The sequence below is a fragment of the Ptiloglossa arizonensis genome, chromosome 1 (assembly GCF_051014685.1).
Source record: "Ptiloglossa arizonensis isolate GNS036 chromosome 1, iyPtiAriz1_principal, whole genome shotgun sequence".
In the NCBI taxonomy this organism is placed as follows: Eukaryota; Metazoa; Arthropoda; class Insecta; order Hymenoptera; family Colletidae; genus Ptiloglossa; species Ptiloglossa arizonensis.
The window spans coordinates 28,837,207-28,859,438 of NC_135048.1; the positions used below are offsets into that span (position 1 = coordinate 28,837,207).

The window sequence follows — 22,232 nt, forward strand, 5'->3', positions numbered from 1 at the left end:
ATTAAACGAAATGAATTACAATACGACATAATACGATACAGTAAATTTCTAAATTGACGTTCCATAAAATTCTCCTGCTACCGAAACACGTGAGATAGGTTATGATATTTCAATTGCACGTAAAATCTTTACTGTCATAATAAATTTCCGTGGAACATGTATCGATTTAAGCAGAAAAATAAAAAATATTGAAATAGGTGCATACCGCGGGTATATGTCCATTTGCAGAAGGATGGTGTAACTGCACAGAAGGTGCCGGTTCACCCGCAGCACCAGCGCTACTCGCACCGAGCCACTTCATCGTTCTGTCAATCTGTACCGCTGCCACGGGCACGATGATTGACGATCCGACAGATAAGAGGAACCCTCGCTGTGAAGGTTAGCTCGCTCAGAACCGGCGTCCGGAGCCAAAGGTAGAATCACCCCGCTACGTCTGTATCGCGGGCATGTTCTGAATGTGTGACTCTTAACAGTGTGGCATCTCCGCTGTTTCCACGACGACGATGCTGACGACGATGACGACGACAACGAGGATAATCACCGCAAAGAAACGTATTTATTACGAAGCCGCGACCAAGAACGCCAGACAGAGTACAGCAATGGCAGCTGGTCGCGAGCGGTGCTGCCGGATTTTTGACAACACTGCCGGACGACACGAAAAACGAAACGAGAACACAAAGAGAATCGTTGAACGAATGCAACTCGCTCTACTCTACTCGACCTCTCTGGTTTTACCAATCGACACAACTGCTCCGGCGACGGACCAACGAAACTGGGGGGATGTCGAAGGAAAAAAAAGTGAAACATACAAAAAACGACAACTGCTAGTTCATCGACGGGCGACGGAAGGGTATTAGGGGTAGGAAAGCAAAGAGGGGAAGGAATGGAGAGATCCGCAAAATTCAGATTCGTCGTGTCGTTGGCACACCGATCGTTACGAATCCGTTTCCCGAAACGACAGCGGGTACAATTAATGGTGGTACTCTTTTGACTCACAGTATAAGTTTTACCTCGCCGCGATGACTACAGCGCGACCAATTGAACAATATATCGTCCGTTCGGTTCAGTATTTTTCGTACTCTTCGCGATTATTATGAACGCCTCGCTTTTTCACACACTCATCTCGTAAAACTAAAGCTTAAAATACACTATTCACAGGTATGTACAACGAAGTACAGGCACACAATGTGCGTCCACCGGCATACGCGTGTTTCGCGCGCAAGGATGCTGCGCGATTTTCGGAAGGAGTCCAGGGGTTGGGGAGAGAGGCGGGCAAAGAAAGAACCAACCCGCGTTTAGAAAAACCGCGACACAATGCAGAGCCAATACGTTATTTCTGTCAATTTCATGCTCGTCCTGTCCACGATTTCTCGGTTTAATGCTACGTTCACCACGATAAGCAAACTATCAATAGCACTGTTACAATGTTTAAACAAAAGTTCGTAGACTTTGCCCGGCGTTAATCGTCCGTTCACAATTCGCACAACGCCGTGCACGGTGTGTTACGATTCTAGGTTATACGACATAATTGCACACGAAACGAATAGATAGTGGTGTTACATGCTAAAATCAAACGTACCATTTTTACCGCCATCTAATATAAAAGTCACGTTCTAAAATTAGTTATACCTATTCATAACGGTTCGCGTATTACCATTAGTTTTATAAATATTAATAAAATTGTTTAATAGTAAAATATTTTACATACATATACGTAATGCTGACGATAAGGTATCTTGTATGCATTACAATATTATAGTTCCTGTTATGATTTTTAAAACGAGTGAACAACTTTATTTGTTACAATCGTGTAGTATCATTACAAGATAAGTATAGCTATTGGTTAGAATATATCGCGGCTGTTTAGTGCGAACTCCTCATAATGTATACATAAGAATTGTGATTCACACTAGCAGCACCTGCCACATGAGGCAGTGTTTAATGACTGTAGCTGCACATGAAAAAGATCAACTTGTCAATTTGATGTAGATGGTCTTGTTCCTATGACCACGCTAGGTGATAACAGATGTTTTTTTATCGCGCGTTTAAAAAACTCTTATAGAGGTGTTGAAGTTGTATCACATTTTGTTCAACTCGCCGGTACTACATTATTATTTGTATATGGAAGTATTTATGTCAACTAAATTTTTGATAACTAGTGATACTTTACTCTTTTATTGTTGACATTATTAGTACAAAATAAATGAGGCAGTGTAATTAACTTGCAAAAATGATTTAAAAATTATTCGTGAATATTATCTCGAACATCTCATAATCGTATGGGTCAAACGGAAGTTATTAACAATGATTTATATTTATTTCATTTTATTTAATTCTTTCTACATTTTTTTAATATACTTAATAGCAACTTAGTCATCTGTTTTCTTCAATTTCGCATTATACGTAACTGTATAGTAAAACTATTTTTACAATATCATACATTTCTAAAATGCTTAATGAAATAATTTTAACTTCTTTAAATGATTACAAAATAACAATACACTTCTTTATAATTTATGTTTTTATGCAATGGTATTTATAAAATGTGTATTATATAATTGTAGATGTCGTAATGCTACACATTAAATACAACGATCCTACTACCATATTATAAAATGGCAACATTTTGGTCAGGAAGACCTGGTTGGTTAGGAAAAGTAGGAATAGCATTATTGGCTACATGGCTTTTGGTACTAATTGTATCTGTATCACATATCTTTAAGACTAATAGTTTATCGCCTAATAGCGAAAGTCCTACAAATAAAGAAAATGCTCAACGTTTAGCCCAAATGGTTAATGATTTTGAAATTCTTAAAAGACAAAATGAAGCATTAAAAAATATAGTCTTGGGGTAAGTCTACAAGAAATATTATAAAAGCGGACAGATTTATCTGAAGTTTAAAACAAAGAGCCTGGTGATTTTTTCGTTGTACAGGATAACATAATTTCCAGAGAAAGATCAAAATCCATTCAAGGAGATCATTTAGGTTCAATACATGAAAAACTTGACAAGGTTTCACTTTATGATGATTTATTGGATCGTCAAGACAGTATTAAACATGGTGTCCCTTCCTCCGAATATGAAGAATTACGGCGTAGGATAAGAAATAACGTACAAGAAACGTGGTAAGTATAATATTTAAAACATAGGTTATTTACTTATTTTAAACAATAGGAATATTATATACAGTTCTTTAATTTTTGAGATAGGTATTATGTTAGTGCAGAACTAAATAAACTTAAAAAAACTTTTGATAAACTGAGCCATGAACAAAGAGAAAAAAAAATACAAGATGCACTAGAAAATATTTGGGATCATAAAAGATCTCTTACAATAGACATTGATAGATTAACAAAAGCAGATGGCTATAACGAATGGCGTAAAAAAGAGGCAAAAGATTTGTCTGATCTTGTACAAAGAAGATTCAGGTAACAATAATTTCACGTGTTGTTACCAATTAACAAGTACTTTACAGTAATGTCTGTATTTCTGTTAAGGTCTCTACAAAATCCTAGTGATTGTAGTAAAGCAAGGAAGTTAGTGTGTAGTTTAAACAAAGGTTGTGGATTTGGATGTCAGGTAAATAAATGTTTATTTATTATATATATCGTTATATACATTGATACATTATATATATTGTTACAATAATACATTTATATGAAATATTAAAAATAAAAGTTTCTCATATTTTAGATTCATCATATTACATACTGCTTCTTGGTTGCGTATGGTACAGAACGAACATTAATAATTAAGTCTAAAGGGTGGAGGTATCATAAAGATGGCTGGGAATCTGTTTTTAAACCATTGAGTGATACTTGTTTATCTACAAATGGAGCATCGCACGCTAATTGGCCTGGTGACTCTTCTAAGCAAATAATTTCCTTGCCAATTGTGGATAATGTTTATCCAAAACCAAGATTTCAACCACCAAGTGTACCCGCAGATTTAGTTCCCAGATTAGAGAAACTTCATGGCCATCCATTAGTATGGTGGGTGGGTCAAGTTCTTAAATATCTAATGCGACCTCAGGAACATGTAAAAAAAACACTAGAGTATGCAAAAGAAAAGCTTGGTTTTAAGAAGCCTATTGTTGGAATTCATGTACGAAGAACAGATAAAGTTGGAACCGAAGCTGCTTATCACGACATAGACGAATATATGGTTAAAGTTGAACACTATTTTAACGAACTTGAAACAAAACCAGAGATAAAGAGGGTCTTCTTGGCTAGTGACGATCCTAAAGTAATTACAACAGCGAGGAATCGTTATCCAAACTATGAAATAATAGGGGATCCAGAAATAGCTGAAACTGCATCAGTCGCAAAAAGATATTCAGATTCTTCTTTACAAGGAATAATTATAGACATACATCTTTTGTCTGAATGTGATTATTTGGTATGCACATTTAGTTCGCAAGTATGTCGTGTGGCATACGAGTTAATGCAGACATATTATCCAGATGCTTATAATCGATTTACATCGCTGGATGATATTTATTATTATGGAGGTCAAAATCCGCATCCTCATCAGGCTATTTTAGACCATAAACCAAGGAAAAGTGGTGAAATAGAACTGAAGGTAGGAGATTTGATTGAAGTGTTTGGAAATCATTGGGATGGTTACTCTAAAGGATACAACACTAGAACCAGTATGACGGGTTTATTTCCTAGTTTTAAAGTAAAAAATCCCGTGGACGGTGTAGATTTTCCAAAATATCCAAATGTTCCATTACATGAAAACAAAAACGAGTAGACAAAATTTTGAATATGTAGTGATCTTGAAAATATTCAGATTGCTTGCAAAATAATATAACTTGCCTTCATATTTAAATTGTTAAAAGCAGTAAAAGAAACATGGATACGTATATATATTTTACTACTAGCAAGTGACAGGTTTAATTTCTACAAACTGAAACTATCACGAGTTGTGAGAGAGAGAAGTAAGTTATGCTATTTCCTAAGCAAATATATATGTTGAATTTTAAGAAGACCGTACATAAATATTTGCAAAGTAAAATATAGAAATTTTTGAATAAGTTTACGATCTTCTTAAAAATTCAACTACAAATAAACATTTACAAATTTCAAAATTGAAGATCCATTGTGATATAGTTTGAAATTTTTATATATTTTGATCCAAGTTAAAAAATTGTAAACGTTATTTTAATAAGAAATTTTATTATAAAGTGTCTATAAAACAGATCAAAAATTTTAAGTAATATGCAATATAGACAAAGGTTCTTTGTGCCAATAAATTTCACTCTTAAAACATTATGTACAATGGCAAGCCAACATTTACATAATAAGAAAATACATAATAATGTCAATTTTTATAAGTTAAAATTAGGAATTTTACATCACTAGTTAATCTCACATCTCTTGATAAAAATCTATGTTACAATTTATTGTCGTAACGTACAATTCGTACATAAGATCTGCAATATGAAATCAATGTACATGACAATTTTTTGATGATATTAGAGCTTATACAATACGCATAATAAATAATGCATAAATTACATATGACAAGCATAAAATGCATAGACATCGAGCTGGGCTTGAGGCCTATCTTATACATTTAAGGATGTTTCCTGTATACATATTGTAATATATTTTATACTATACACCAAACACAAATGAAAATTGTTACTATATTATAAAATCTGAATTTGGTTTTTAATAAATATTTAATTCACGAAATTGATCATTTTTTAACCTCGACCATTTTAAGGCGGTATCTTAATGACTTCAAAAATATATCAAATAAGCGCTATATTGAATGTGTATATAAAAAACTTTTATCCATTTATTGTTGCATGTATATGCTACAGACGACATATAGTAATCGACGCTTCATCTTAAAAGAGTTGGCCTCACATGATCTGAAATACCGACCTTGTAAAATATCAATCGCTGCAGTGAAGAGTAACTTTGTTTTGAAGCGGTAAATCGGGGAACTATATTCAACCGAACCATTAATGTTGGTATAAGTAGAAAATTTGTTTCAGTACCACAGACGATATCTCTTTTGAGCTCAATGTATGAAGTACCGAGTAAACAAAAATAGTGTTTGAACTTAGCCGAATAAGAAACAAAATTTTAATAATCAAAACATTTTTACTTGATTCTGTATTTGTGATAAAAATTATACTGAAATTTATATAAAATTTGTGATGATCATTTTCAAACAAATTTGATATGACCACAAAACGTACAGTCTTGAAATTTATTTCACTGATCATTTTAAAATAGTGACAGTATTTCGTTAGTTTCATTAAGTAAGTTCAATGTGCTAGGATTTTTAATTAGCTATAGAAAGGTTTGGGAAAATGGCACAAATCTTTCATGTGTTTAAATTAGAAATACCTATAATAATTCGTAACTACGGAAATTATAGTGCATCTCAAAGGTTAGAATTGTAAGAAATGTAACATATTTTTGTGGGTGCATAAATTACATTTAAATAAATATCTTTTTAAAGATCTCAATTCAATTATTATGAAGTATTACGCATTTCCCCAAATGCAACACAGAAAGAAATAAAAAATGCTTATATAAAATTATCGAAAGAAGTAAGTATGTTTATTTAACAGCTTCGATATTTCAAAATATTATACACATTTAGAAAATATTTTTTCAGATTATTAAGCCTTTAAATATTTATTTAACAAAGTTTTGTACTTGAATTATTTTTTACTTAGTTGCATCCTGATGCAGGCAATAAAGGAAATCATATTGATTTTGTAAAGATTAACGAAGCTTATTCAGTTTTGAGTAAACCGGGCAGAAGACAGACATATGATACAAATTTGAAGTTTCGTAATATGCGTTACAATCAGACTTCTTTTCATCAAAACAATTATTATCAACAAGATAGTTATAAATATGGAAGGTATATTATTGGTTTAATTGTTTTATAACTCTTGTTATTTGCATAAAACTTTTATCAGCATACAAATATTGTAGTTACAGAGCTAATACTCAATGGAATCCAAGAGAAGGATATCATCCTGATAATGCATCGGAAAGTATGAGATATATGAAAATGTTTATCATAGTAACTGGAGTTTTCATAGCCGTTGATATATTTATTCAAAATAAGCGCAGAATTGCAATGATAGAAAGAAGCAAACTATTGGAACACGAATATGAAACACTTAAAAAAAATGCTAGCCAGAGAACAGATGAGGAGCAAAAGCAATTTTTACAAAATTTGAGTACAAGATTTAACTCTACTTCCTATGAGAAGTAATGTATAATAATGTATTAGTCAATTAATAGTGATTTTAAATGAATTTTGATCATGTGAACATAAAATATGTGTTATACAGATTGAATATTGTATAGTATATTTTATTTAGATTGTTAAATATTTTGTATATTTTTGCAATAGGTCTGTTTAAATCTATTACAAAAGTGAATATAGAAAATATTGTTTTTAGATTAAATATATATAATATAATAAAAATTATTTTTATAAATTATACTTGTCGCAAATTAATAATTTATCCTAAATATAGCACATACAAAGTTTAAGGAAAGATCAATTTATGTTCATAGTATATGAATCTTGGAATTCAATGTAGTTTTAGTAGGATAAAATAAATTTGTAATAAAGTTTATTGAAGAAAAGTATGTTCTTCTGTGTTACATAAACTTCGTAATCTTTAAACGGAATTATAACGTAATTATACTAATTTACAAAAACATAAATTACTATATCTAAAATATTAACTAGACAAACTCTCTTTATAAAGAGTATTTCAATAATTATATCTGACAAATGATAAGAATATTAGAAATTATTAGATTGTATGTAAATTTATCACGATATAATAGTAACGATAAATCTGTATTTTAAAAATGTCCAACAATACCAAAAATTTAACTAAAATATATACGCTTACAGTGTTGGCAACGTGACGCCCGTTTTTAAAATTCGGCTTGTTAAATGTACACATTTATGTTTGTACAATAAAGTAATTATCAGATAGTACATTGATTCGTATAAAAGTAATAAATAAATTAAAAATATATAGAGGAAAATGAACAACGCGTTTGGATAGCCGTCAAAAAAGATTAAATGAAAATAAACGGTTAAAGAACAATTGTATAAAACGTTGGAGTGCGTTTCTCGAAGTTATCTTCGATTACTAAACAGGTACACGATTTCGGAAATAGATTATGCTGCCGTTCATAATTTCTTAATATACGTAACAATCGCTGTGTGCGGAAGTGCCGGTGAAAATACGGGTTTACCATCTTCGTCGACGTAATCCACATAAGGCAATTCGTATATTGGTTCGAAACCCAATCCTGCGCAAAGTTTTCCAGAGAAGAAAGACGAACAGTCGGCACGGGCGATGTGGAAACCTTTTTCCCGCCCGATTTCACTGCAAAGTGAAGATCTCTGTAAATTAACCATTATCGATACTCGATCGATATACCCGAAAAAGATAATCGTAACACGACCACAGGTATTAGGTCGATGTACATAAAAATACAATTTATTTTATGCATAATAAATATCTAGTTAGAAGATCAAAGTTGTAATAACGAAGAAATTATAGAATCAATTAATGTGTAAGTATCGTAAAAAAACTTCTTCCTCTTTAGCGCAGTGTTTAACGATCGATAATTAGAATCGATTATTGCATTATAAATTCTTAACTGCAGGGAAACGATACTTTGGTTGTACCAAACCACTTACATGGTTTTTTCTATTAAAGCTTTGCCGATTCCTTTGCCCCTCCAGTTTGTATCTACGGAGATTATTCTAATTTCCAGGATATTTAACCCCCGGTATTGTTCGTCGCGGTTCACATTTTTATCCACGTAACGCAGTAGCCTGAGAATCTTCTTGAACTTTGGATTTTCACAACTGGTTAAATATTCCGGTTCTTCGTCGCACGGCGGATCCATCTTTCCTGTATAACAAGTAAACACAATTTATCGTTTAATGGAAAAGATCTAAACGCGGTGCTTGGCGTACAATTACATGTTTGCGTTTCATTTACAAGGCAACTATGTAACACTTCGAGCGATACCAAAGAATACACTTTGCTCAAATTGTGACAATGTATTAGTAACAAACGAATAATATTTATCGTAATATAATTGCACATGCGCGAATGGTGCGCTACAAACGATTAATAAGAAATATCGTTACAAGTCATAAATTTAACCAGTACATAGTATCGATTTGCATATTTCATAGTGAACGGCGTGCGCATGTATATTCTATTCTAAAGGTCTCTAATTACCATGAAGCACGAAGTCTCTCAATATGCAACTGTTGCACATCAATGACGACTTTGGTCCGATATAAACTCTAACCTCTCGCGGGTTAAGGTTATCTCTAAACTCCTAAATTAACTTCGATCGATTCAAAATTTCATTCGTGTTCGTAAATTTAAAGCAAAAAGTCGAAAAAAATTGCTCGGATGATTAACATAGACAACTACGGTGCTATTAATGGCAATTAGTCGTTTAATTACTTTAGTCTAATGGAAAGGCTTATTGTAAGGAAATCAGCCTCGGGAGTTTACTTCGAAGGTAACTCTTTAACGTCCGCTTTGCGTTCGAAACGACAATTTGTGTTCGTTTTGCGTACAATATGAAACCGTTTCTCATTCAACGTCGCGAGTTTGTAATTTGTCGAGCGAAACGAATTAACAGGATCGGTAATGTTTATTTCGCGTTAGAGGAACGTATACAAGGTGGGCTAATTAAACGAGAACAACTGAATATTTTCGTTGCTTATGAACGTATGAAAATTTAGTCAGGACAAATATATACAATAGAAAATATATAATATATAAGTATATACGTAAATATATATTATATATCTTTACCGGCAGTACAACCTTGTTATAAATATATGTACATATATTACACATATATTTATTTCATCTTCTAATACTTTTACACGAAAAATTTATAAGAGAACATCGATGGCCTTGAAATCTGGAAAAAATGACATTGCGGAAAATTTTATTCCTATCGCTATGTTTGCTCTTTCAGATCGTTTAATTTTGTCCGAAACAATTTTTTCATAAATATTTGTACGCTACGAAGCATCGAAATGTATTCATTCAAATAGTCCATCCTCTACATTGGAGAAAATAAAGTTCAAAGTATAAATCGTCTTAGGCAAATTACCAACAGATCGATTCAAATTCACCGTATATATTGTTTGACCTTTAAAATATAATAATTTTAGTACAATAATACGCATTATAAAAACAGTTAATAATAGTGCGCATATCCTCGAACCCAAACACGTGACGATAACCTAACATTTAACAAGTTACGGCTCGTCGCTCGTAACGAAGGCTCGTAACGAACGTTTCGACGTTATTAATTTTTATTGTTACCGATCTTTTTTTTCTTCAAACAGATATCGAGGGGACTACTTTTATAAGCTCAATAACACGCGACTAACTGGATCTGTCGATAGATTAATGTAATTACCGCGATTGCGACAACCGGTAGCGATTAATAAACCTCGCTCTTGCTCGGTACTCGCATAATAATTTATGTAACGTTCGAACAGTACCGTTTCGTAGAAGGTGTGCCTTCTCCCCCTTTGAACATATTTTTCTATCTTATTTTTATCGACCAAGAGCGTTACGACGAGTGTACGCGCACGTGTTTCGATGAGAGAAAAAAAAAGAAATATAAATACTTGTTCCACCGATTTACAAGGTCTTCCTCATCGCGATGCTCGTTATCGTTCGCGTCGATCTATTTCGAATCAAACAACGATGGCCTCGCGACTGTACCTTACGTACACCGTGTATGGGTAAATATTTTGCAAGATCGTCGCGTACCGCCCGTGAATGCGACTCGATATTCAAATTCGAGCGAGAATTCGATTCGTCATCGTTTCATGCTCGTGGAACGATTCTGACACCGTTGTATCATCGTTTTCCGCTGAGAATAACACATTCTTCGCCACGAGATTGTGTTATTAACCCAGATACATCGAGGCACTGCGTAAACAGAACCACGACACGGCAGTGTCACCTCGCGAATAACTCAATGAACGACGAAAACAATCGATCACGGATCTCGACGCGCTTAGACGATTATATCGCTCTTTCGTCGAGCTTAATCTCGGGTACTTTATCCTCCGGTCGACAGTACCATCGATATCTTACCAACCACACGGAATGTTTACCGTACAGATTTCTACGCTCAGCTGTCCACGTTAGATCGTCCTATCTATGTGTATATCGACGATGGCAAATGGCGCGAAACGACTGTTACAATTCTTTGGTTAGTCCCGTGAAATCGATGGCAAAGATTCATCGAAGAAAATTTAGTATTCGGACGAGATTAGTGAAAATTCGTGACAAAATTTCCGCGAAATTGACGAAAAGAATTTTTCAATGAAAAGTTAACCGGTTGACGAGATTAGTGAAAATTGGCAAAAACATTTCCATGAAACCGATCGAAAAAAATTCTCGTAGAAAAATTAATCGTAGATGAATTACATTGGTGAAAGTTTGTCGAAAAGTTTTTGTTCGATAAACGAAAAAAAAAAAAAAAGAGAGATGTTCTCAAGTTTTGCAAACAGCACTGCAAATAGTCTTCGCTCATTTTAACTCGTGTATCTCTGTATAAGACACCGTCTCCTTAAACAGGAATCTCACCGAGCCATTTACGGCCAATTTAATTGTATCGATAGAATCATCGATAACGTTAATCTGTGCTGCGAGGAAATCAACTTTTTTCGCTCCAGTTACACCTTCAGGCGTAATTTACTTTCTGTATTTGAAAATTAATTATCCGGTTACTCCTTTAGGTATAATTTACTTACTGTACTTGCAAATTATCTACACACACCTTTAAAAGTAATTTATTTTCTGTATTTGCATACTATCTACCTAACTACACCTTCAGGTGTAATTTACTTTCTGCACTTGCAAATTATGTACCCAGTTACACCTTCAGGTGTAATTTACTTTTTGAATTTGCAAACGATTTACCTACACTCTCAAGCATAATTTACTTTCTGTATTTACAAACTATCCGTTTACACTTTTAAATTCAATTTGCTTTCTGCATTTATAAATTATCCACCTACACTTTTAAACTTAATTTAAAATTATTAGTACAGCAACTTTTAATTTAATTTAAAATTTGCACTTGCAAACTATATCTATCTTCAAGTGTAATTTATTTTTTGAATTTGCAAATTATTTAACTATCCTCTCAAGCATAATTTACCTTTTCTACTAACAAACAATCCATTTATACTTTTAAATTCAATATGCTTTCTGTATTTATAAACTACACTTCTGAGCTTAACTCTTAAACTCTCAAGCACAATTCACTTTCTGTATTTACAAGCTATCCATTTACACTTTTCAATTCAATTTTCTTTCTCTATTTACAAACTATCCATTTAAATTTTTAAATTCAATTTTCTTTCTCTATTTATAAACTATCCACCTACACTTTTAAACTTGATTTACTTCCTGCACTTGCAATGCAGTGTAATTTATTTTTTGAATTTGCAAACTATTTAGCTACCATCTCTACTTACAAACTATCCATTTAAATTTTTAAATTCAATTTTCTTTCTCTATTTATAAACTATCCACTTTTAAACTCGATTTACTTCCTGCACTTGCGAACTAACCTTTCTAACGCAACGCACGACCTGTACCAAAGGAATTGCAGCTTGTACAATTAAATAAAAAAAAAAAAAAAACAAACCTCTCGATCCCGGTACAAGGGTATACTTTGGTAAGGATACTAACCGTTTAGCAGAACGCCTATTATAGCGCCACTGGTCGAAACCGCCATGAGGCTGAGATTATTCTCGACCGCCGACATGCTGCAATACTCCTCCAACTCGAGACAGGTGCTGTCCTCGCCTTCCGGTATCAGCTGAATGGAGTGATTGAGTGGTTCGTCCCTGAAGAAGAACCTCCTGAGGAACTTGAGTATCCTGAGCTTGTCATCCTTGGTGACTATCTGGATGTGATAATCCATGCCAATGCTTCCGCTGTCCGATGAATCCGCCAGCTGGAAAACACAACTCGGCTCGAAACCGTTTTTTCCTCTCTGAATACTTCCCACGGGGATTGTTATCGTTCGGGACATCGATGAGGACTAACAATTACAGTTTATTTACTTTTTACCCGCTTTGTTCAACTCGTTGGTAAACACAGAGGAATGTACCACGTGACAAACGTGTGTACCACAGTTTTGGGTAAATGAAATTAAATGTAAAATAGAGTAAATAAAATATGATGCATTGGTGCAATGTATTTTGAAATTAGACACAAAATAAGATATATATATGTATGTATATTATTTACTATATAAAAATAAAGTAAATAAAATATAATACACTCATTTCAAAATATATTGTACCAATGTATATATACACATATATATATATGTATTGTATTTTATTTATTTAATTTTTATATAGTAAATAATATATATGTGTGTATATACACTCATTTCAATATATATATATACACATTGATACAATATATTTTGAAATGAGTGTATCATATTTTATATAATATATACTCTTCGTTTATCGAAATATTTTATATTAAATATATATATATACACATGTGTTATATTTTATTTACTTTATTTTTATATAGTAAATAATATATATATATATATATACACATTGGTACAATATATTTTGAAATGAGTGTATTATATTCTATTTACTTTATTTTTTACCAATTGAACCAATGTATTATATTTTATTTACTTTATTTTTTACCAATTGAACCAATGTATTATATTTTATTTACTTTATTTTTTATCAATTGTACCTATGTATTATATTTTATTTACTTTATTCTATATTATATATATAAAATAGAGGTATTGGAGAAGAAAGTTTCAGAGAAAAGTTACGCGTATTTCCGTTCAAAAATCTGAAATAAAAAATATACATCGACCACGATGAATGAAACCTGACGACCTCGAAGCGACCTTGAATGGTCATCCACGTATCGAAAGGAATCACGATATACGCGTTCCGCGTGGAAAAAATTGAACAACGTTGCCCCGTACACGGTCGCACCTAGGAACGATTCGAAGGAATATAATTTTCAAAAAGCGTTGAGATCGATTCCCATAAAAAATCCATATCCCCGAAGCGCATCAACGCCAAGATGTACCTTGTCACTTCTCCTTTTCTTACTCGCGATCGCACAGAATTATTCGCACATGATCATTCCACACGAGTGGAAATTCTTCACATTCGTTGCTCACGATCGATAATTATCCTTCGTGCATCCCAATCACGTAAATTGTTCCTCTCGACGTACATCATTTTACGCACAATTACTCGAAACTCGAGTGTTCCCTTACCACGTGTTACTCACGATCGATAACCACCAACGCATCCCATTTCGCAAGTACCTTCTCTCGATTACGATTCTCTCTCTCTTCTTTTCTATTTTTTTTTCTTATACACAATTATTCCCCCCTTTTACTCCCTGCAGTTTCATTTCGGTATACAAACCTCGCGTTAACGAATCTTCACCGCGAAAGGAATCAAACGGTCGCGAATGTGTGTTCATTGGAAATAAAAAAGAAGAAAAATAGAGAACGCTCGACGGGACATTATCGTTTAACGATACTCGAACGAACGTTCGCCTCCGATAGCAGCGATTTCACCGATGCATTCGGTCGAACGCAGCATACCGTTGCGGTTCAAGCAACCCGGCCGTATCTGATCGTACAAATTCTCGGTAACAGTATATCGTCGGCACGACGCGCGCGTATGGAAATGTAACCCGATGCAACAGCGACAATAACAACAATTCGTTGTTTTCGCGGCGACCGGGAATTGAATTAACGCTTTCACGCGCTACAATTGAAACGTGGCCGGTCTCGCTGCACCGCGATGCGTTCCCACTCGTTGCGAACGATCGAGTATTTTCTTCGAAATGATAATAGTAACGATCGTGAATCTAAATAATAGTAGCGACGATTCGCGAATTCTTCGCGCGTTCACCGGTACCGTAACGTACGTATCGAGGCGTGTGAAGAATTCTCGAATTGTTATTGCGCGATTTTTCTTACGTTGAATAAATAATTTAACGATAATATTTCTTCGTATTTGATTGTATTTTTGGCGCGGAGAATCGTGGGAAAATGTACACCGATACGTTTCTCAGTGATGTTGCTGTACTATTTGCGAACGAATCGTAAACATTTAATTAGTGTACGGTACAGTTGCTTGTACGTGCAAATTATTGTATAGTATCGTTTCGAGGGATCGGTGGTTTAGATCGAGATTAAAGAATTGTGTAATTGTTCGAGAGATTGTTTACAGAGGTATTTTTTTCTTTTCTTTGACACGGGGCTTCGTCGATTTTCGAGTATTTTTAACGATGATTAGAGATAATTTTTTTTACACAGTTTACAATGAATTGTACAAATTGAACAGGACTGGGGCGAAAGGATTGAACGGAGTTTTATGTATTGTTTTAGGAAATTTTTTAATCTACCGGGGTAATTTATTTATTTCTTTTCTAAGTTTATCAGATTAGTGTCGGTGAGGGAACAATTTAAAATATTACGAAATATCCGTTTGAATAAATTTGTTATTTGTAAAAATGAAAACCAATTTTGTCGAGCTTTTGTTGAATTTTTATTTAAAAATTAATCGTTTTAAAATTATAATTCGATACTAGTAATCTTTGTAAGATTTTTATACTGTTTTAAAAAATGTTTCAATCCACCGTAGTAATTTATTTATTTCTTCTCTTATTTAATCAATTTAGTATCGGTGAGATAACAATTAAAAATATTACAAAATGTCAGGTCGAATAAATTTATTACTTGTGAAAATTCAAACCAATTTTGTCGAGCTTTTATTGAATTTATATTAGAAATTAATCGTTCTAGAATTAAAATTCAATACTTCTAATCTTTGTAAGATTTTTATAAATTGTTTTATAAAATATTTTAATCTACCAGGGTAATTTATTTATTTATTTTCTAATTTTATCAGTTTAGTATCGGTGAAATAACAATTTAAAATATTACAAAATATTCGTCCGAATAAATTTATTATTTGCAAAAATGCAAACCAATTTTGTCGACCATTTATTGAATTTATATATAAAAATTAATCATTCTAGAATTAAAATTCAATACTTTTAATCTTTGTAAGATTTTTATAAATTACTTTAGAAAATATTTTAATCTACCAGGGTATTTTATTTATTTCTTTTCTAATTTTATCAGTTTAGTATCGGTGAGATAACAATTTAAAATATTACAAAATATCAGGTCGAATAAATTTATTACTTGGAAAAATGCAAACCAATTTTCTCGACCATTTATTGAATTTATATATAAAAATTAATCGTTCTAAAATTATAATTCGATACTAGTAATCTTTGTAAGATTTTTATACTGTTTTAGGAAATATTTTAATCTACCGTGTTAATTTATTTATCCCTTCTCTAATTTTATCAATTTATTGTCGGTAAAATAACAATTTAAAATATTACAAAATATCAGGTCGAATAAATTTATTACTTGGAAAAATGCAAACCAATTTTCTCGACCATTTATTGAATTTATATATAAAAATTAATCGTTCTAGAATTAAAATTCGATACTTGTAATCTTTGGACTACGAAAATGTTTCACCGTATTGGGAGAACCTAATCGTCGATATTCGATACATATGGATGAGAATCACGAGCGATTGGGTGTCGTGAAGTATACGGTATTCGTGTCGATGTCTCTGGTTGCATCGCAACGAAGAAGATGCGTCCAGCGAAAGATAACATTTTTTCTGGACGACCTTTCGTAATTGTTAACTTCCCGTAACGACGTCTCACCTTGTTTTGCGTTAGAGACAGTGTAGCAACGTTCCTGTACCAGTAACGAACTCGTTCCTTTGCTTTATCATCCGTACAATCGCGACTGCAATAATCGTAAATTGTTTTCCACGCGTAATAAGTTAGATGCAACGAGGAAATTAAGGACAGCGTAGGATTGTCTTTTCTGCGTGCGGGATCGTTGGAGCGAAATTTTTACGCAACTCTGCTGGATTATTTACAATATCTTCGATTCTTATCTTTGCCTGGTAACATTTAGAACAGAAACTCAAAAAGAAAATACCGTAAACCGAAAAAGGTATCGTTTATTATTTTATTTCAAGTATCGAAGGAAACACTCCGAGAATGTAAACTTGACAATCTTGAAAATTTCATATCTGCGAAATTGTGAAGGTTAATGCACAATAACTATCAGAGAAAATTGTAACACAGTCTAAGAAGTTCAATTATCCTGGATAATTAAAAGGAAGAGAAATAGTGCAACGATGCAAGAAGAAACTTAAGAAAGTCTATTGCAAAAAAAGAAAAACAAGAAAATAGAAGTATTTAATATTTAATTAGAATTTGCAAGAAATAACGTACATGTTTCGCATAATTTACTTTTTTTCCAAATGGTTACCGAGTGTTCGAAGACTGAGAATTAAATTATGTCTGTTGGATCTATATATTGGGAGTAATGTGAAAGTACTCGTGTGTTGCACAGATAGAACCGGGCGTATTATTATCAAAATTGTGTAATCTCTTGGCATGATCTGCTTAAGAAAGGTTTCGAAGTTTCGTGTTAAGAAGAGAGAGTGATCGCACAGGGATCTAGGACAGGCGTGAAAACAAATCAATTGTAACAGAGCGAACGTGTTGACGTGAGCTTCAAACCGAGAAATCGTCAACAAATGTATTCCAGTTTCCGACGTAGTCGCATATAAACGGCATATTATGGAACAATGGATGATTCATTCCGTCGTACATCCTAGAGAAGGGCTAATAAATCTAAGGAATCTGTGTCAGGCTCGTTTCAGCGTTCAATTTCACGTATAATTTATCACGAACTTGTGAATCGATCGTTGAAGATTCCGATATCACTGTTGCTATATCGAGCCTCTATCCTCGACCAAATTATAGGCTCTAAAATCTGAATCGTTGTATCGGACCTCTATTCGCGATCAAATTAAACTTTTTCAATACTCCATCGTTGTATCAGACCTCCATTGTAGGACAAATTATAGATCTGGCTATATCAGACCTCTAATCACGATTAAATTAAAAATTTTTAAATCTCCATCGCTGTATTAGATCTCTATTTTCGATTAAATTAAAGAAATTGAAATCTCTATCGTTACATTAGACCTTTATTTTCGATCGAGTTAAACTTTCTGAAATTTCAATCGCTATATTAGACCTCTATTCTCGATCAAATTAAAGATATTGAAATCCTTATTGCTGTATTAGACCTCTATTCTCGATTAAAATAAACATTCTTTAAATTCCATCGCTATATTAGACCTCTATTTTCAAATAAATTAAACATTTTTTAAATTTCATTGCTATACTAGACCTCTATCCTCGATCAAATTGTACATTTTGAAATTTCCATTGCTATATTAGACCTCTATTCTCGATTAAATTAAAGATATTGAAATCTTTATCGCTATATTCGACCTCTATTCTCTTTTAAAAAAAAATTCTAAAAAATCCATCGCTATATTAAACCTCTATTCTCGATTAAATGAAACATTTTTTAAATTCCTACTCTATATTAAACCTCTATTCTTGGCCTAATTAAACAATTTTAAAATTCCTACTCTATATTAAACCTCTATTCTCGATTAAATTAAACATTTTTAAAAATTCCTATTCTATATTAAACCTCTATTCTCGATTAAACAATTTTAAAATTCCCATGCTATATTAAACCTCTATTCTCGACCAACTGAAACATTTTTGAAACTCCTACGCTATATTAGACCTCTATTCTCGATTAAATTAAACATTTTTAAAAATTCCTATTCAATATTAAACCTCTATTCTCGATTAAACAATTTTAAAATTCCCATGCTATATTAAACCTCTATTCTCGACCAACTGAAACATTTTTGAAACTCCTACGCTATATTAGACCTCTATTCTCGATTAAATTAAACATTTTTAAAAATTCCTATTCAATATTAAACCTCTATTCTCGATTAAACAATTTTAAAATTCCCATGCTATATTAAACTTCTATTCTCGACCAACTGAAACATTTTTAAACCTCCCACGCTATATTAGACCTCTATTCTCGATCCTACGCTATACAATACCTCTATTCACGACTCTACGCTATATAATACCTCTGTTCCCGATCCTGCGCTATATTACACCTCTAATCAACGCAAATGAAAAAAATTCACGAGCTTACCGTGTACTTCTTAGCTTTCTGGACATATTTGGTGAAGTTGGTACCGGTCTTGCTGTTTTCGATACGATCGGCACTGCCCAGATCGGTGGTCAGTAAAGCTTCCATGATCTCAGTTGTATCAGGTGGGTTACCGATTATTTGCGATTTACGCGGGGAAATTCGCGTGTCGGGTGGCGATCGTATGCGCGATGATAACGATAACTCCGACGAGGAGGTTTTTCGTTACGATGTAACGTTCGATAGGTCACTGAATATAGTAACACTGAGTGACTATGCCAATAACACGATGCTCGTTGTTGACGTCGACGTGGTAATCTAACACTGCGCTTTGTGATAGGACGACGTCTGTCTTATATACGCTCAGTACGGGCAAAAGCCATTCTTACAGGGACAGGCGAATATAGTTTAGGATACTGTCGATCGAGACCATCGCGATTCGAGACCTACGCGATCGCTTTGCGTTCTCTCATTTTTATCTCGTACCTTTGCTCGCGCGGTAATCGCACTGTTTTTTTCGTTCTTGGTCTCTCTCTCTCTCTCCCTCTCGGGAAAACGAACATTTTTAAGGGGAATTGATTTGCATCTTTTAGAACCGGAAAACATATTTTACATAACGTGCGCGCGCGAGTCTGCGCGCGCAGCTCGCGTCGCCCGTACAGGTTCCTTCATCTTTCGCGACTCCTTTTTGTTTTTATGGTGCGATTGTGAATAAAATTAGATATAGTGTAGGTATAATGGTGAAGTATTTCGTATAGGTTTCATTATTATTTTTGAGTTATTTTTATTTTAATGATACGGTTGTGAATAAAATGAGATATAGTGTAGCTTTAACTGTGAAGTATTTCATTATTTTTTTCGAGTCATTTTTATTTTAATAATACGATTATAAATAAAATGTGATACAGTGAAGCTTTAACCATGAAGTATTTCGTACAAGTTTCATTATTTTTTTCGAGTCATTTTTATTTTAATAATACGGTTGTGAATAAAATGAGATATAGTGTAGCTTTAACCATGAAGTATTTCATTATTTTTTTGAGCCATTTTTATTTTAATAATACGATTGTAAATAAAATAAGATATAATGTAGCTCGAATTGTGAAGTATTTCGTACAGTTTTTATTATTTTTTTCGAGTCATTCTTATTGTAATAACATGGTTGTAAATTAAATAAGATATAGTGAAGCTTTAACCATGAAGTATTTCATTATTTTTTTTTAATAATTTTTATTTTAATAATACGGTTGTAAATTAAGTAAAGTATAGTGTAGCTCGAACTATGAAGTATTTCCCAAAGATTTCATTATTATTTTTGGGTCATTTTTATTTTAATAATACGATTGTAAATAAAATAAAGTATAATGTAGCTCGAACTATGAAGTATTTCGTACGGATTCCTTCTTGTTTTAATAGTAATTATTTCAATAATAACTTTCGCGACTTCTTCTTGTTTTAATAATAATAGTTTTAATCAATCAATCGATTTGAATATAGTAACAGCGAATCTTGTTTCAATAAAAATATATTACTGTATAAGCATATTATAACTATATTTGTATTATAACTATGTTTATATAATTACTATATAATAAGTACATGAAATATAATTATGTATATCAAATACAGTATTAAATATATAAAACAGGAAAAAGTCACGAATATTATTATTGTAATAGTTAAATGAACTACTTTTTTAACATGTCGAGTATCGAAATCACACTCCTCTAATTGTCAATATTATCTTATCCTCGTTCCACTATTTTTTTTTAGAGAGATCCATCTAAAACAAAATTTAGTACCTAATAAAAAATACAAAAAATTGGCTACACGACTACAATAACGCAATTAACTTTACCTTCGAGATGAACTCTTTGTTAATAAAGATGTACAAATAGCGAATTTGAAGCTACGTCGAATGCACTGAACAACAGTACTCGTGAAGTATAATATTTACAATTACACATGTTACCATTTAAAAGGTGTCTGCAACGAAGACAAATTACTTCAAAAACTTTTGCAATAAATTTTAGAAATATGCTTGCCCAAGATAATGGATTGCTTTCAACGTCAACAAAACGGAAAACACAAAGGAACACGGGATTGATTACGAAACGAAGAAACATCGCTTCGCAATTCGGGAGATTTGTAACAGAGATAAGAAACATGGGGTCTCGCAAATGGTCCTCATATTGGCCAACTTTACCTGACTATTACTTTAACCGACAGCTTTCCAGTTTACGTGTTATCGGAATCTTTCGGCAGTCGAAAATTAAGAAATTAATTTACTTCGTTGTTCGCTCGGATTACGAATGGTTTCTTCGTCGTTAACGATATAGTTATTCTTAAAATGGAAAAGAATCACCAAAATAGGAAATAGTTATCCCTAGGATAATCACCAGAAAAGGAACAGTTAAATAGAATCCTTAGGAAATAGTTCACAGTTCGATTATGCATCGAATTTAGGTAAATTGTATTATTATTGAAATAGTTATTTGAACGGAATATTAATACAATTATAATTAAAATAAGGAATAGTTATGAAAAGTGAAGAAATCTGTATAAATAGTTTACATTGGAACTATCGTCGAATTTGAATAAATGAATTTTAAATAAATTTTGAATCAATTGAAAAGCTGTTGATTCCAAGTTCTTTAATTTCGATTATGTTTCAGAGTAAGTGTATTTATAAAATAGGAGTGTATTTGAATTTCTTTTGAGAATTTCTAGTGGAGAAATAGTTTACAGTTTGAACTATCGTCGAATTTGAATAAATAAATTTTAAATAAATTTAAATAAATTTTAAATAAATTGAAAAGTTGATTCCAAGTTCTTTAATTTCGATTATGTTTCAGAGTAAGTGTATTAATAAAATAGGAGTGTATTTGAATTTCTTTTGAGAATTTCTAGTGGAGAAATATAATAGTTTACAGTTTGAACTATCGTCGAATTTGAATAAATAAATTTTAAATAAATTTAAATAAATT

General features: G+C 32.5%; 5 protein-coding genes across 13 annotated transcripts in view; 3 read left to right on the forward strand and 2 right to left on the reverse strand.

Annotated features, from left to right (window-relative positions):
* Nucleotides 1-1,527, reverse strand: part of Pum (pumilio) — a 180,311-nt gene extending 178,784 nt beyond the window's left edge. For 2 of the 3 annotated variants that reach the window (XM_076326605.1, XM_076326600.1), the window contains exon 1: nucleotides 206-1,527. In XM_076326605.1, coding sequence (XP_076182720.1) covers nucleotides 206-301 — 96 coding nt within the window. In that variant the 5' untranslated portion in view covers nucleotides 302-1,527. The remainder of the gene's footprint in view (nucleotides 1-205) is intronic. The other variant, XM_076326602.1, reaches the window with a different exon arrangement.
* Nucleotides 359-857, forward strand: LOC143154673 (uncharacterized). The gene is made up of 2 exons (XM_076326631.1): nucleotides 359-413; nucleotides 474-857. The coding sequence occupies exon 2, from the start codon at nucleotides 504-506 to the stop codon at nucleotides 855-857; it is 354 nt and encodes a 117-aa protein (XP_076182746.1). The 5' UTR covers nucleotides 359-413; nucleotides 474-503.
* On the forward strand, nucleotides 1,029-5,697 carry Fuct6 (alpha-(1,6)-fucosyltransferase 8). Of its 5 annotated transcripts, none has more exons than XM_076326610.1 (6): nucleotides 1,029-1,158; nucleotides 2,565-2,851; nucleotides 2,953-3,126; nucleotides 3,211-3,429; nucleotides 3,499-3,580; nucleotides 3,695-5,697. In XM_076326610.1, the coding sequence occupies exons 2-6, from the start codon at nucleotides 2,616-2,618 to the stop codon at nucleotides 4,754-4,756; spliced, it is 1,773 nt and encodes a 590-aa protein (XP_076182725.1). In that variant the 5' UTR covers nucleotides 1,029-1,158; nucleotides 2,565-2,615; the 3' UTR covers nucleotides 4,757-5,697. The 5 variants fall into 5 exon arrangements, with proteins under 5 accessions (XP_076182725.1, XP_076182724.1, XP_076182722.1 ...); XM_076326609.1 differs by lacking the exon at nucleotides 1,029-1,158 and adding an exon at nucleotides 1,364-1,497; XM_076326607.1 differs by lacking the exon at nucleotides 1,029-1,158 and adding an exon at nucleotides 1,611-2,016.
* A 279-nt stretch (nucleotides 5,698-5,976) lies between these two features.
* On the forward strand, nucleotides 5,977-7,497 carry LOC143154657 (uncharacterized). Of its 2 annotated transcripts, none has more exons than XM_076326622.1 (4): nucleotides 5,977-6,421; nucleotides 6,485-6,575; nucleotides 6,705-6,895; nucleotides 6,970-7,497. In XM_076326622.1, the coding sequence occupies exons 1-4, from the start codon at nucleotides 6,333-6,335 to the stop codon at nucleotides 7,253-7,255; spliced, it is 657 nt and encodes a 218-aa protein (XP_076182737.1). In that variant the 5' UTR covers nucleotides 5,977-6,332; the 3' UTR covers nucleotides 7,256-7,497. The 2 variants fall into 2 exon arrangements, with proteins under 2 accessions (XP_076182737.1, XP_076182743.1); XM_076326628.1 differs by having other exon boundaries at nucleotides 5,996-6,412; nucleotides 6,970-7,495.
* A 109-nt stretch (nucleotides 7,498-7,606) lies between these two features.
* LOC143154645 (arylalkylamine N-acetyltransferase 1) overlaps nucleotides 7,607-22,232 on the reverse strand; it is a 38,227-nt gene continuing 23,601 nt past the window's right edge. The window contains exons 1-4 of one of the 2 annotated variants that reach the window (XM_076326614.1): nucleotides 19,249-19,665; nucleotides 12,774-13,041; nucleotides 8,714-8,930; nucleotides 7,610-8,396 (exon numbers count right to left, since the gene is read on the reverse strand). In XM_076326614.1, the coding sequence (XP_076182729.1) occupies nucleotides 8,198-8,396; nucleotides 8,714-8,930; nucleotides 12,774-13,041; nucleotides 19,249-19,353 (789 nt within the window). In that variant the 5' untranslated portion in view covers nucleotides 19,354-19,665 and the 3' untranslated portion in view covers nucleotides 7,610-8,197. Of the gene's footprint in view, nucleotides 8,397-8,713; nucleotides 8,931-12,773; nucleotides 13,042-19,248; nucleotides 19,666-22,232 lie in introns of those variants that run through there. The other variant, XM_076326616.1, reaches the window with a different exon arrangement.

What these genes read in the sequence shown, in the direction of transcription:
- LOC143154673 (XM_076326631.1), top strand. Translation starts at nt 504, where the DNA reads ATGCTGACGACGATGACGACGACAACGAGGATAATCACCGCAAAGAAA.
- Fuct6 (XM_076326610.1), top strand. Translation starts at nt 2,616, where the DNA reads ATGGCAACATTTTGGTCAGGAAGACCTGGTTGGTTAGGAAAAGTAGGA. An exon ending in AATAACGTACAAGAAACGTG is followed by an intron (nt 3,127 to 3,210) that starts GTAAGTATAATA and finishes TTTTTGAGATAG; the next exon opens with GTATTATGTTAGTGCAGAAC. An exon ending in CTTGTACAAAGAAGATTCAG is followed by an intron (nt 3,430 to 3,498) that starts GTAACAATAATT and finishes ATTTCTGTTAAG; the next exon opens with GTCTCTACAAAATCCTAGTG.
- LOC143154657 (XM_076326622.1), top strand. Translation starts at nt 6,333, where the DNA reads ATGGCACAAATCTTTCATGTGTTTAAATTAGAAATACCTATAATAATT. An exon ending in GCATCTCAAAGGTTAGAATT is followed by an intron (nt 6,422 to 6,484) that starts GTAAGAAATGTA and finishes ATCTTTTTAAAG; the next exon opens with ATCTCAATTCAATTATTATG. An exon ending in ATATAAAATTATCGAAAGAA is followed by an intron (nt 6,576 to 6,704) that starts GTAAGTATGTTT and finishes TTTTTTACTTAG; the next exon opens with TTGCATCCTGATGCAGGCAA.